Below are 15,788 nucleotides of genomic sequence, written 5' to 3' on the forward strand. Positions count from 1 at the left end.
ATGCACACAATAAACATGTTTGTCTTAAATTCTGTTCACAAATTGGTTAAAATCTGTATTATTAATGAGCACTTCTCCTTTTCCAAGATAATCCATCCACCTGACAGGTGTGGCCAACACATTCATCACATATTGACTTTGGTCATGGACTTTCCACGTCGAGAAACTGTATGGTGTGTAGTGTACCCTGGGTGTGTTGGTTGTTGTCAACTTCAGCCTACTACATGTATTGTCTGTTTTCAAAATACACTTCCCTTTTAACAGGAAATGTACTGTTTGCACTTTCAAAATAAACACACTTAATATTTTCTTTCAACAACAAATGCGAGTGGTTACGTTTTGCCAACAAAAGCATGTAGTTAGGTTTCGAAAAAAAGAACAGGGTTTGGCTTTACATTGATTTGAGAAGCGGGCATCAGCCTTCCAGGTGAAAGTCGCTGGTTGTTGGTAGTGATGGCCAAATCAAGCCTCTTGAAGCATTTTGTTTATTTTCTGAGCCCACTATATGGCACTCTTTGTTCAACAAAAGGTTGTAAGCACACTGAATTGCTTTTCTTTGAGCCTCTCTCTTTAAACCAAGATCGCCATCTAGTGGGCTCAGAAAATAAAGAAAATGCTTCATGAGGCTTCATTTGGCCATCACTCGTTGTTGGACCCATACACCACCCCTCCTGCCCACTTACTCAGATTTCCGCCACCTCGGATTTCCGCAGCAGTACAACAACTTTTGTTGCTGTCCTCCTGCGTTTCCCCCCTGACACTGCCATACGCTATGGTGACTGGCCAAGTATTGTACAGACGTGAAAGGATGGCTTATTTAGTTGGTGTCTGATGCCAGAAGTCATTGACCAAGTGCTGGTTTTCAATGATGTTGGAGTAACAAGATGCTGATTAGTAGCATCATTACTACACAGGTGTACCTTGGGAAGGCCACAATAAAAGCCCATAATTACTACCAATGTTGCAAGTTTTGAGGTAGTGTATTATTGGTATGCTGATTGTCGAACTGAACTGAATGGCGTTTTATGAGGATTTGGCAGTACATCCAACTGTCTTTACAACTATGTTAAACCACAACAGCTCAGAACCTCTGCATCCAGCATCTTCAGTCGATTGGTCTGCACTACTGAAGAATTTCTGCACAAACGCTCACAAACCATCTGGATGTTCATGTTAGTAGCTTGCAAGTGAAGGTGGAGGTACTGAGCTGGTTTCACAAGGTCTGCCATTGTGAGGTTTGTTGCAGAGTCTCAGAAATTACAGTGGAGACAGCTTATGCTAGTGAAATAAACATTCAGTTCAACAGTTTTGGTGGACATTCCTGCAGTCAGCATGCCAATGGCATGCTCCCTCAAATTTTAAGGCATCTGTCAGGTGGATAGATTATGGATTATGTTAGCAAAATGCTCATTTACACAGATTTTAATTTTATTTATTTTGTGAACAACATTTTAGAGAAATAATTCTTTTGTGTGCATAGAAAAAGCCTTAGATCTTTTTTTTCGACTCCTGAAAAACTGGAGCAAAAACAAAAGCGTTTTATTCTTATTCAGTATATCTGTGTATATATGTTCAAAAATATACATCCTGGTTTTGTTGTAGTATCCAACATTGCCCTGAATGTGCAGTTAATTTCACTGAACTTGGAGGAGATGTTTGGTTTCAGGGCATTATAAGGTGGTGTAACAAAACAGGGATTTCATCTTTTTTTTTAAAAAAAAAAACTTCAATTAATAACAACAAAACCCATAAAAAACATCCATTTTGCTACTGGATCTACCAAATGTACATGAAATAAACAGGCCTAATTGTCTTGGGACATCCTGCCCATTGCACCACTTTCCTCCTCGATAATTTGGCATTTTTTAAACAATGAACTGAGTCTTCACATATAGTACAGCCATAGTTTAGGAAATGATGGGTTTCATAATCTATGCAGTCACATAAATTTTGATATGATAAGCATACAGAATCATTGAGTGACCCCTCAAATATATACTCTGTATAGAAAGTAAATATATTCACATACAGCTTTGTCAATAAATCTTTTTCTTAAATCTTCATGAATCATAGCATCACATCTACGTATATATACTTCACCATTCCGTCAAAGAAGGTTAAACAGCGTCGGTAGGTAACTGAAATGAGGATGAATTTACAGTAGAAGTTTTTATAGTGTAATGACCTTGCTCTTATGTCAAGGCAAAGGCCAGTAATGGATCATTTGTGTTTGACCAGCAAAATAAAAAATATAAAACTTTAATTTCATTACATACTTTAAATTTATACAGTATAATAACAGTCCACGGGCATGATCACTATAGCAGAGGGTACTGCTCAGTCATTTCCCTTCAGCTCTTGGTGCCGTGTTAATCCATCTCTGTACAAAGTGTGAGGCAAAACAATCCAAAGGTCTTATTCCTGAAGTTTGTATTTGGCTATGACTGTGAAAACCCCTCATCCTGTCCCACTTGAGTCTGAGCGGTGGAGTGGAAGGGATGAAAATGTGTGTGCTTCATGCGGGACAAAGGCTCTGAGAACAGTGGGTCTGTCTTGGCATGGCTGTTGGCCGTCCAATTAGGCAGTGTTTGACAGTGTGATGGTCCTCCATCTTTCCTAGACAGTACTCTCCATCACCCAGTCAGCGCTGTCTATCGTACCCTTGCTCCCTCCCGTGTCCCCCTCCTCCTCGCACTGCAGCAGCATGCCATTTACAGAGAGGCTCCTCTTAGTCCAGATACTGCTGATCCTGCGTGGTTTGTTGCACAGCTGTGTGGCCCCAGCGCTTGGTACGTCTCCCATGTCGAAGGACTGGCTCCTTTTTGGCTTGGAGTCCAAAGGTAGCATGAGGAGCCGGCTGAGGCTGGAGTCCAGCGTCCGGCCCAGCAGCGGCTCCCTGTCTGTGTGTGGTTTCCCTGTCGCCATTGTGGCGCTACTGGAGGTTCCTGGGTCACGGCCCTGCGCCCCCCGCAGCTCCAGCGAGGTGAAGGCCCCGAGCAGGTGGTCCAGGTTGGGCCGGGGCTTGGAGGGAGCTGACCTCCAAATGCTGGCAAGTGTGCTGTTGGGGCTGTAAGATCCCGCCGCCATGGAACCTGAGGACGAGGAAGAAGAGGTGAGGCTGCTTTGGAGGGAGCCGCACTTGAACTCCACCACCTCATCCTGCAGAGTCACTTTGGCCTTGACCAGCTCAGGCTGAGGCTGAGACTGGGGCATGAGAAGTCCATTTTGCCCGAGTCGACCCCCGTTGGTCTGAGAGTGTGTGTCGCTGACGTTGGTCAGTTTACCCACTGGGGGCTCAGTATCTGCAGCTTTGTAGCGCACCATGAGGATGACGATGAACACGAGCAGAGTGGCCACAATGATGCCCCCCACCACCAGGATCATGGTGCCTCCAAGCAGCTGGCTGGGCAGAGACTGGCACTGAGGGTAGTCATCCTGGGTGAAGAAATGGGTGCAGCCCACCACGTTTGTGGCCGTGAGCGTAGTGGCGGTGTCATCCCAGGCGGCCAGCACACACAGATCGTAACGCGTTCCCGACACCAGATTCGTCACCAGGAATGCTTTGCTGGAGGCCGGGATCATCCTTAACAAAGACAGAAAAAACAATTAACACCTGCAGGTTAATTACACTATTAAGATAAAGAGGTGCTCCTCCACTAATAACCTGGGCTGATATCTCCTTTAAAGACACAGAGGCAGCTGTAAAAACCTAGAGGAGTGATACAGCAAATGATTGAGCCATCAGCATCTGAACAGGGTACACATGTAATTTCAGCACATGGAGACTTAACTAACTGCTGCAGGAGGTAGCGAGAGCTCTATTCACTATGCAATTTTTCATTAAAGGAGAGCCAGGATTTCCATTTGCATTCCCTGGAGGTTCTCTCCACTGCTAAGTCTCTGCGGTGGCTGCTTTAACAGACAGCCAACAGTAATTGGCTTTATCTCTCAGAGCCATCTGTCTTGCTGCAGTGAACAGAGGGTCCATTTGATATTGGAGCTCTGGAGCAGTAATAAATAAGTAAGTTAAAAAACAGGAAAGGCAGAAAGACTGGAGAGTGAGGCGTATTTTCTGTGTGCCAATCCAAGATAGATTTGAACCTGTGGGAATTGTCAGGAGACCTTGTGGTAGAGACAACGAGAAAACAACCAGCCAAGTCATCAGGTGATAATGTTGGCATTGTATGCTTCTGCAAACTATGGAAATGTTTCATTAGTATGTTTCATACATTATCAACATACCAGCATTTCTAAAGTGACATCATTCTGGTTACATGTATATGGCTGACTTTGGGGGAAGGTTGAGGGGAAGCTAAATGATGTAACACCTGGGCAAAATCGCTACAAAGCTGCAGACCACTGTTCTAGACCAACAAACAGCAACACTGGTTGGTTGCGGTGGCATTTCTGGTGACAATTGTGCTACCAAAATTGGTTGTTTTTTGGTGAGATATTGACAGCATGTCTAGCAATGATTGTGCCACCAAACTGGACACTCTTTTTAGTGAGATAGCGGCCGCATTCCTGGCAGCAACTGTGCCATGAAAACTGGGTGTTTTTCAGTGCAACATCTGGGGCTTTTCCATCATCTGCTGAAGCCGGCGGTTTCTTAGTGAGAGATCAATGGCATTTACGGTGGGGATCATGTCGCCAAAACTGGTTGTTTTAAGCAAGAAATCGGCACCTTTTCCCCCTGTGAATGTGCCACCAAAACTGATTTTTTAGCAGGACATCTGCGGTATTTCAAGGGGTGATCGCGCCACAGAAAATGGTTGTTTTTCAGTAAGACATTTGCGACATTTCTGGTGGCAACTGTGCCACCAAAACTGTTTTTAAGTGAGACATCAACAACATTTCTGGTAGCAATTATGGCACCAAAACTGGTTGTATGTGTTTCTGGCGATTGGAGCATGTCCAATGTTGGGATATTAAGCTCTGGTGAGCTGCAATGCTGTATGCACAGGTATGTATCTGTGTGTGTGTGTGTGTGTGTGTGTGTGTGTGTGTGTGTGTGTGTGTGCGTGTGTGTGTGTGTGTGTGTGTGTATGTACTGAGGAAGAAATGCTACTTCCTGCTTTAACAGCTACCATCAAGATGCTAAGGTGCCTCAGAGAAAGACAGCAAACCACCAACTGCCTGAGGTCAGCTGCTCAGCACCCGGCAGCAGAGGGCTGGAGGTTGTACTGCTGCAGTAACACTCACACCAGCTGTTTACATGATATTACTCATTCATTTCCAGACCCAGTTTCCCCCGCAGAGTAAATTCACGAGTCATGAATCTGATGGTCTAAACTTAATTCGACTCTGGGTAAAGCTGCACGGTAGATCTGATATGAAAGTAACATGCCACAAAGGTAACAAGTCTGTTATCTCAGAGTATTAGGATGATAGAAATGTTTGTGTCTGTAAGGCTGAGTAAATCATGCCAGCTTTTATTTCTCTGCCAGAATTCTGCCAGCTTTGTCTATTTTTCTAGCTTTACATCTGAAAATCTACCCTCAATAAAAACTGTTTGTGATGTGATGTCAGTTTCATACTGGCTTATAATAGAGCTCATTATTATTTATCATTTTCTGCTTTCTGTATTACATTGATCTTTTTAAAATAGGACAAGGCCACATTAACCCACTTATAGGCCCAGGGGCCAAAAATTAAAAAAAGAAGCTGAACCTATTGATCAGGTTACAAAACACAAATACAGGTCATTGTAAAGGCAATGAGAACCACTGTATTTGTCATTTAGTTCAGAGGACTTTCTTCATTAAAGGGATAGTTCATCCTAAATCAAAAATACATATTTTTCCTCCTACCTGTATTGCTATTAATCAGTCTAGATAGTTTTTGTGTGAGCTGCTGAGTATTTGAGATATTGGCTGTAGAGGTGTCTGCCTAATGGAACTAGATGACACTCAGTTTGTGATGCTGAAAGTGCCCAAAAGACACATTTGAAAAACTCAGCAGCAATGCCTCTTTCCAGAAATCATGACCCAGTTACTCAAGATAATCAACAGACTTTGTTGTGAGCAGTTTCCTGTAGGAACTGTTATCTTTCTACCGAACCACACCTGCCAACCATATCACCACACAGAAGTTAGCATGCATCTACTGCTAGCTCAGCTAGCACCACTGAGCAGTTTAAGAGGACGCCATTACTGTTTTTATCTCGCTCTGTCACAAGCGCAAGCTTCTTGTCCATGAGTTCTTCTGTGTGGTGATATGGTTAGTGGTGTTCAGTAGACAGAAGTTATGCTCACAACAAGAGGCTTTGTGGATGGGAGAAACTGTTTCATAGTTGTAAGAACCCCCCTTTTTGTTGTGTCTGCTTTTTCAGAGTTGGAACTCTCCTAAAAGAAAAACCATGAGTAATGTAAACGTAGGTTGATTGGTCAAACACAGCCAATGCATTTAAAAAACCTAGTAGCTGTGTAAACAACAGACAACATAAAAAAAACAAACAACAGCTTGTAACCAAAAAAAGGGAAGAAAACAAGGACATATGGACCGACCGCGATGTCCAGGCTTTACTTAGCATATATGTGATTTTAATTCACTCAAGCATTCCTTTTGGGAACACTGAAAACAGTAGTAAAAATAGTACACAGTAAAAAAAGCCCTTGAAGGTAAGTAGTTCTCAGGGGAGCTACCTGTTTGGCAGTTTCTCTCAGGGAGTCCCCAGACCTATTTGATCTGAAAACGCAAGCAATAAAAACATTATGACATCCTCCTCGGCCTAGCTGTAACATTGGCTAACTCAGTGGTGCTAGGTGAGCTAGTAATGGAAATGGTAGAAAGGAAGTAGTTCCTACATGAAACTGCTCACAACAAAGTCTGTGGATTATCTTGAGTTACCTGGTCGTAATTTCTGGAACAAGACATTGCTGTTGAATTTTTCAAATGTATTTTTTCAGCACTTTGAGCATCACAAGCTGAGTGCCATCTAGTTCCACTATATTGGAGAGAAGTCAGACATCTCTACAGCCGATATCGCCAACACTCAGCAACTCATACGGTCTAGACTAATAAATAGCATAAATAGCACGACAGGTTAAGAGGAAAAATATGTATTTTGATTTTGGTGTGAACGGTCCCTTTAAGGTTAGGCATGCAGAAACATCCTTCATGTGATACAAGTATGATCACCGGGTTTGGACCCTACTTTTGTTTGCTCCTTGAGACTTTCCAATTTATCTCACATCCTTCACCAATAGGACATTTATCTGACATGTAACAAGGATCAGTCTGACCTCAGCCTTTTCCCAATTAGTTGCCACAGCTCAGACAAAAGAAGCTGTTTTGCAATAAAAAAGTTCTACTTCTCCAACAATGTGTGCTACAGTTCATTACACTATTATAATTGGCTGCCTGGGTTTGGGAGCGAAATTCTTTAGCCTAGTGATGCTTTCACTGCTCGCTCCTGTGTCTGGGTCTAATTGATTTCAGGTTGTCTGCATAGACTGGCTAATTCATTTTAATTCATAGGAATAAAGCCCAAGTCCAGAGAAACCTATGCCCACGCTTATCACAGTGAGATAAAAGTTTTTCCCGCCCCTTCAGGCTGCAAAAGGCAATTTGTGGAGTGGCCTGCTTAGCTCGCCATGATGGCGTGAGGCCATAGCATTAATCAGAGTGAAAGCAGAGGAGAGAGGAGAGAGAAAGAGTGGGAGAGGAGACATAGGAGGAGATGGGCTCTTGGCTTAGGCTTCTTTAAGCTTTTGCGAGAGATTTGTCAGTTACACTTTTTATATTCTACATATTTTCTCAGTTCAAAGAAAGAGCTGACAAAACAAATATATCATCACTCCAGGCTGCAACTTCCCTGTCCACCACCATTACACTATTTCCTCTTCTGGATTCTTTTTTCCAGCTGCAAAGAATCGCTGAATCATTATTCATTACCAATACTGAGTTCTCAAGGCCTTTTTTCCTCTGGACAAATACAGACAAGGTCATGCCAAATGGTCTCCTGCCCCATTGATTCAGCCTAAACATCGGGGTGCTGCTGGGAAATTTGATTATGCTTATATAAGCAAAATCCCTAATGGCCTCTCCCTGGCTGCTCCTCACTCTTAGACTCCACAGCTGTATTGTCGAGCATTAAATGGGCCGTGACATTCTTCTGTGTCTGTGTCTATACCCTTGAATATCTCCTGGTCGCAATAAAACATCCCCTCCGTCTAACTGTAATGGATGAATGCATTAGGAAGAGGAAGTTGTGCTGAAAATGGTGCCACCTCAGGCCTGTGGTTTGTGTTACAGCCTCCACTTGATAGAACTCTGATAACAGCACAGCTCATGGAAACATGAAGCCAGCACTGCAGGGAGCCTTCATGTATCTGGCAATAAGCGCTCATTAAAGACAATCATGGCATAGATATGAGTACACAACAGCCAACATAAAGGGAAATTCTCGCCGTCTATGCCATAAAAATCAAGCAGCTTGAAATTCAAAACTTCACAATAAACTGAACAACTAAAGCTGCATTAACTGAGTTTTTTAGGCAACTCAGAACAAGCTGAAGACATGAGACCTCATGCAATTGTTTTAACATAAGTGTTGAGTATGTAGACATGAAACAGAATTAAGGATCTATAGGTGAGACTATGTAATGTTGCACAAATGAAAATGATAGGATAATGCCACATACTCAAACCTACTGTAATATTAGCATAGGTGAACGTGTTCTCATCCCAGGTCCTAAAATACTGCTGCTTTCACATGCCCAGCATGTGATACTGCAACATGTTCTCATCCCACGTCATCACATACTGCTGCTTTGTCAGTGGCCTTTCACGTCTACATATTACACGCTAGGTATCCTGCATCTGCTGTTGATGTTCCAGGATGCCTCTACCAACACCAGGATGTCAACCAAACACAAGGTTAGGTTTAGGCAATACAAGCAGGCTAGGTTATGGAAAAAAACTTTATGGTTTGGCTCCTGGGTGAAAGTCTGGAGGGACCGTGGGCTGGCTAGCTAATTCTTGTCTCATTTGTGGCCTGAGAACCAGCAGAGAGAGCAATGAAATAAGATTTTTTTTTCTTTTTTTCTTGGTTTGTTTATTTGTTTGTGTGGTTGTTGTTGTTTTTTTTTTTGCCTTTTTCAGATTCCTAATGTCCTCAGCTTTAAATCCACACGTGCTTTTCTCTGCTGCTGACACTACTAAGACATACAAAATTCCTGCTGTAACACATTCTTTTACATTTCTCTGCATACATGATATTTTTCTGGAACACTGCCTTGCTCCTGGTGGAATTTCAAGCTCCCCGTGGAAGCTTGACATTTCAAAATGACTTGGTATGATCCTTGTGTTGTCTGAGCTGTGATCAGAACACTACAGTATGTTTTTCAGCACAGAAGTCATGAATCCAACAGGCCTTTAGGCTCAGCTAATAGCCAGTAATGGTAGCCTTGGGAGCTTGCTTTCACTCCTGACATACAGTACATCTCTGTAACAAAAGAGCATAGGCATTAAATCCCATGACATTTGACACTGCAACCATTATGTGGTTAAGTATTGCTCTGCGTATTGCAATTTGACTGAAATATCACTGACAGGCTGCAGCTGACCTGTACCTTCCATTAGGACAGCCACACACAGTACCGTCACACTGTTCACACATCTTAGCACATTATGGCCATGGACAGTGTGTGTTCCTGTGGTTAAAACAATATCATATACCCATACAATTAAACAAATTCATACATACTTTAGAAGTTTGTCACTTCTCACCTAGTTTTATACTCTTACTCAAGTTGAGTATAAAATCTGAACATTGCATAATGCCAGGTTTAAAATTCTTGTGTCATTTTGTTGGCATATTAGAGTCAAGGTTTTAAAGAATGAATTTCAGATCTCTTTTTGACATTTCGTATAACAGAAAATACTATCAGCAACCATGAATTAACACCTCACCATTGTATAACGCCACACACTCACCAAACTGCAGTCACAGTTTACATCCATGTCTGTGAAATCATGGATGCTTTAATACATCCCCCCACGGCAGCACAGAAGATCTCTACAATCAGCACAGTTTCAAGGTGGACACCCAAGATTAGTGTCACCATTTCAGTATCTGACTAAATATCTCTCCTTCGGTTCCTGAGATATGATGCTGAGTTATTTTTGCACTACATATGATGTGACAGTAAAAGTGACCTTTGATCTTTTGGATAAGAAATGTCATCAATTCATCATTTTATCCTTTTAGACATTTGTGTGAAATTTTGTCAAAATTTGCACATGAATTCCTATGTTATGGCCACAAACATATTTTGTGAGGAGAGAGTGACCTTGAGGTTTGACCTTTTCACCACCAAATTTAAATTAGTTCATTCTTGAGTGCAAGTGGACATTTGTGCCAAATTTGAGGAAATTCCCTCATGACCTTCTTGGGATATTTCATTCACAAAATGACATAGACACGAGGTCACAGGGATCTATGACTGCTAAATAGCAATCAGTTCATCCTTGACTCAAAGTGGATGTTTGTGCCAAATCTGACTTAATTCCCTCAAAGTGCTCTTGAGAAATCACATTCACAACAATCAGACAGATGCAAGGTCACCGTAACCTTGACCTCTGACCACCAAAATCTACTCAGTTCATTGTTGAATCCCAGTGGACATTTGTGCCAAATTTGAAGAAATCCCATCATGGCGTTCTTGAGATATTGCATTCACCAGAATGAAACAGATTCGGTCACAATGACCTTGACCTTTGACATACGACTTCCAAAATCTGAAAAGTTCATCATTTTGTCCAAGTGGATGTTTTGTTTTTTTTTACCAAATTTGAAAAAAATCCCTCAACGAGTTTTTGAGATACTACATTCACAAGAATGACACAGATGCAAGGTCATGGTGACCTTCACCTTTGACCACCAAATTCTAATCAGTGTATTGATGACCCCAAGTGGACATCTGTGGCAAATTCAGAGAAATTCCCTCAAGGCCTTCTTCTGATATTGTGTTCACGAGAATGGTGAAGGATGGACAAATGGACAGATGGATGGACAGGCAGATGGACAGCTGGACAGATGACAACCTAAAAAAGCATAATGCCTCCGGCCATGGCTATCACCAGCGCCGGAAACTGGAAAGCTACTGAAGTCGAGATATTTGGGTATGGGAAAAAAAAAAAAAAAAAAAAACCTTTAAGAAAACAGCCTTTATGTATTGTAAAATTCCATACATTTTTAGACAAAACATAAGACTATGGTAAAAAAAATTTTAATTGACAGATTCGCCATGAAACTTCCCTAGTTGATTACTTACATTTAGACAATAATTTTTTGTAATGCAAGTTTTCTTAAATGTCATGTTTAGATATATAAATATGATTATGCACTTTTTTGAAATCTAAATTAAATATATATTTTGGACGTTTTGGCAGCTCTACCCACCTCTGATCATACTGCAATCACAAACTTTGGAGCATCCCAGAATAGTACACTTTTCAGGAATTTAAAAGAACCTGGCAATGGCACTTTTTTTTTTTTTTTGAAAGTCCTGTTTTGAATAAGTTCTCTGGGCCCTCAGGCCTTCACATTCCACCATCCTACATAAAGGATCACGTAAAACCTTTAGTTCAAGTAACAATGTGCCAATCATGCAAACTGGAGCAGTGATAACATTGTCCTCCAGCTCCAGTGTTTGAAGAGGAAACAGCTGACAACTCTTACCTCTTGTGCACAACAGTGGAACACAGCTGAAATGATTAAGCTGTCTGGATCCCAGCAGCTACAGACCTATTTCCAACTTCCACCCTTATCTCAACTTTCACTGAGAGTTGTTTCCACTCAACTTTTCTGAATTCACTTTGGCTTTTATGAATCAATCTGTGAAATATTTCCGGCTGCTTTCAGAACAGGTAGAGACTGCCCTTATTAAGGTAGACAGCCACATTCTCATGGCAGCATGAAAGCTCTATTTTAATCCCATTAGATTTGCTGCAGCTTCTGCTAACATCTTAATTGATCAGCCTGGGTTAGCATTAAGGGCTTGTTGGTTCAGTTCTTATCTGTCTCGTATTCAAATTTGAGACATCTTCAGCAGACATCATCAATGGGGCTCAGCAAGGTTCAGTTTAAGGTCCCTGCTTTTACTCGTATGGCTCCCAGTGAGCCACATCATCATACACACAACTTATTTCACTTTTCCACTGATCATATGCAGCTACAACTAAGCTTAAAATACAAAGCGTCTGAGAGCTGCTGCTTCCAGAGGATTTTTTTCTCCCATTTTGCATTTAAATCTTTCTTTCAACAGTCCCCTCAGTGTTTCACAGAAGCACAGGGTCTCCTGGACAATGTAATGATTATTCTAATGGTTTGAAATTCTCTCCTCTACAGAACACTGTATGCTAAAACAGCCTGACACAAAAACAATTTCTTTCCACGGGCTGTTTTTCTGATAAACACTTACAGTAACATCAGTCTCATTTTATCAGGGACAATTCCTGTGCAACGACCCTGTAACACGAACATCCATTGTACCTGTGAATTATATATTTATAGTTTAAATACTGTTTTTAACATGTGCATCCATAAGTTCTGCTGTGAGAGGGGACTGTGTAACACCCTACACCTTCTTCAGTCACTGTAAGAGGTTCTCACCCTGTGGAACACCGGGTGCACTGAACTATGAAACTTAGCCGGCTACCATACCGTCACACTAAGTCTCAATGCCTAGCTTTTGAAAAGACAGACGTGAACATTTTGAATCTACAAAGTACATTGCTAATTATGATTATTATTGTCAAGACTGTCTGACTTTCAGCTGACTTATCCCCTTTTTGCACTCCCAAATTAACGGATTTGCGTGGGTATGTATGACATATTTACTAGTACTTAATTTGACAGTGTGGTATGAGTTTCTATAGTTGTGTCTGTGGACCCTATTTAAACAATATATGTTGCATGGTAAGTAAGTGGATTGTGCAAGAGCATTTAAGGCATGTCCAGCTTCACTTTTGACAGTTAAATGGCGCATAATCTGGGCGCAAAGTAAGCCTCAAGGGGTAAAGGGATTGTATTTAGTCCCTTAATTAATCATAGGTGTTGAATTCACCTGGCACACTGTGGGACATTTAAGCAACAAAACTAAAAGCTATAGTTATGAACTTGACAGAGGAAATAGAACTGAACTTTTAGCTTCTGAAATAACCAATGAAGTTATGCTGCTCTTTTTGCATAAATGTGCACAGCGTCTCTCTTTATGGGAAGTCGGACAGCAGCTCTGCAGCTCTGCAGCTCTGCTCTGATCTCTGCTACGTCCACATTTTAGTGACTTTCTCATTTATAACGTATTATTTTACCCACCTGCGCATTTTACTATCTGAATAATGTGCCCTTTAAATAACAGGAAAATAGTCTACCATTCTGACTTTAGACCAGCTTTTTGTTGGTCAATGGCACAATCACTTTCTGCTGCCTCAAAATAGCAACACATGAACAATGCATCTGACCACACCTCACTTTAAGACCCACAGCCCCATGGGCATATAATTTAGATGGGTGCTACTTAAACAACTTGGACACTGGCCATGAAACTGACAAATGCGTCAAACTGAAACAAGCAATGACAGTTTGTCACATCCCACTGTGTGGATTACATTGTTTTTCCTGTTTGTATTTATCAGTTATCATATCCTGTTTGTTTTGTATACTCACCTCTTGTCTCATTTCAGATAACTTCACTTCCTGCCTTTCTGTGCCTGTGTGATTGTGTCATTAGTTTCACCTGTCACTCATTACCCTTCCTCCCTTGTGTATTTAGTCTGTGGTGCTTCTAAAAGTCAAAGAAGGGTCCTTAAACGGCTGAATTTCAAGGAGGCTACATCATCAAATCCTGTGGATTCTTTGACTCCTACCAAGGACTGTGTCCTTCCTTAAGAGAATTTTCAAGAATGCATGTGTATGTCCTCAGTGGGCATGAAGTACCCACACCTTTTAGCGCACAATTTGTCTGATTGTCTTTAATGACGCACAGCTGGGCACTTCAACGTCCACTAGGGTTGCAACGGTACGAGATTTTCACAGTACAATAATCGTCTCAGAAAATATTGCGGTTTCATGGTATCATGGGTTGTTGTTGGTTGAACAAACGTTTTATTTCTATAATTCAAACTAGAAACCATTTTGTTAATGGAAGTATGTGTAAAAAGTCTGCCCTTAGAAAATAACTAAAATAAAGAGGAGATTCAACGTCCAGTTTAATCAGTATTTCAATATCACAGATAAGCAAATTTACACGGTATGATAACCGTCAACTTATATGTCATGGTATACCTTGAAACCTGTATCAAATCAAATGCAAGGAAGAAGTCTTGCTTAATCTCTGTAGAGCCTGACTTCGTAGGACCTGTCCTACCAAGGAAGCATTCATGACTTTGAGAAGGAGCATGCATTTTTCCCTGTTCCCTGTGCCAGTTTGTCTTAGTTCCATTGTGTCTGTGTTCCAGCGTTTATCTCTTTTTGGAACGTCTTTTGGTTTTTTATCTTGTGTTGTATTTTTGACAATATCTTAGCCAAGCATTTTTGGATACCTCTGCTTGTTAGTGGACTTATTCCGTAGTACCGAACCCAGCCTGTTAAGTTAACCTTTTTGACTTAACCGGCTTTTGTGTGTACAGTCTTGCATTTAAGGCCTCCTTTGTGCCAGGTGGAAGATCGGGCCTTAAAATTGTGATGCATGGCTTATGTATTAGATGTATGATATCATCATTTTACTACCTTGTAACAGTATATTGTAACATCAAGACCAACATTATAATTGTCAAGCATGGCTGCTCTTCATGGCTGCATGTGTTAGAAAACAGTTCTAGCTCTTGAGATTTGTATTCTGTTGCCCTTATTTGGCATCTTGTTGTCCATCACTTCACTGGTTTTAATACATCTCACACAAGGACTTCAGTTAAAAACTGAACCAGCTGGCACACTGGCACATTTACAGAAATGTTGATGTGATTAATGATTAATGTGTGTTGCCCTTATACATAATTAAAATGAAATTAGGATTTGACTTTACAACAGCTGTCATTTCTCTAACTCCTGTGTGGCTTGGTGCATACGTCATTTCAATATTTACATAACATGAATACTGTCAATTATATAATATAACCTTTACACATATTTAGATTCAAAATGTTGATTTTCAAATGAAAATGTTTTGTGCAAAAAAACATCAAAAATATGAATGCTGAATAGAACACACACTGGGTGAAACAAGAAAGAAAATATGCTTCATAATGAAGGGAAATATTGCAACAAAAGGGTGGCCACCACGGCCCTGAGGGTACAGCTCTAAATATCTTGCTTTCCACAGTTCTGAGATGAGATTTAAATGGCATTAAGTAATTGGATTTTTTTCTGGCTGGTTTCACATTCGTTTTAGAGGCGGTGGCGGTGGAATACAAGCCTCATCTAATACAGTTTCATCCCCATCAAATGCTGCTGGATTGACAGAAAGCCCTGCCTCCTCAGCTTAGAAATTGCTCCGGTTCTGGACCGTTGAGCATAATGGAGCCCAGTACAGCCCAGAACTGTGCTTCATCACATGATGAAAAGGTGATGAAGAAGAGGAAAGAGCTGTTTTCATTGCTGTCAAACAATTTGATGGACAATGTAGATATATATATATACAGTATATTGGATGTTGGATGAATCTCTTTGGATGTGCAACATCATTGTTAAACATTATAGAAAGCTCTGAATACACTGATTCTACAGGGAGGTCTGGCTGTTTTGTTCTGTAAACACTGCATCCTGTAAATAGACATCATTC

The 15,788-nt window shown here is 41.1% G+C and overlaps 1 protein-coding gene across 2 annotated transcripts in view; it reads right to left on the reverse strand.

The window, feature by feature from the left end:
- Window positions 1–2,467: 2,467 nt before the first annotated feature.
- The window catches only part of lrfn2b (leucine rich repeat and fibronectin type III domain containing 2b), a 242,917-nt gene continuing 229,596 nt past the window's right edge, over window positions 2,468–15,788 (reverse strand). For both annotated transcript variants that reach the window (XM_033648679.2, XM_033648680.2), the window contains one exon: window positions 2,468–3,583. In XM_033648679.2, the coding sequence (XP_033504570.1) occupies window positions 2,617–3,583 (967 nt within the window). In that variant the 3' untranslated portion in view covers window positions 2,468–2,616. The remainder of the gene's footprint in view (window positions 3,584–15,788) is intronic.

Source organism: Epinephelus lanceolatus, chromosome 13 (assembly GCF_041903045.1).
Source record: "Epinephelus lanceolatus isolate andai-2023 chromosome 13, ASM4190304v1, whole genome shotgun sequence".
In the NCBI taxonomy this organism is placed as follows: Eukaryota; Metazoa; Chordata; class Actinopteri; order Perciformes; family Serranidae; genus Epinephelus; species Epinephelus lanceolatus.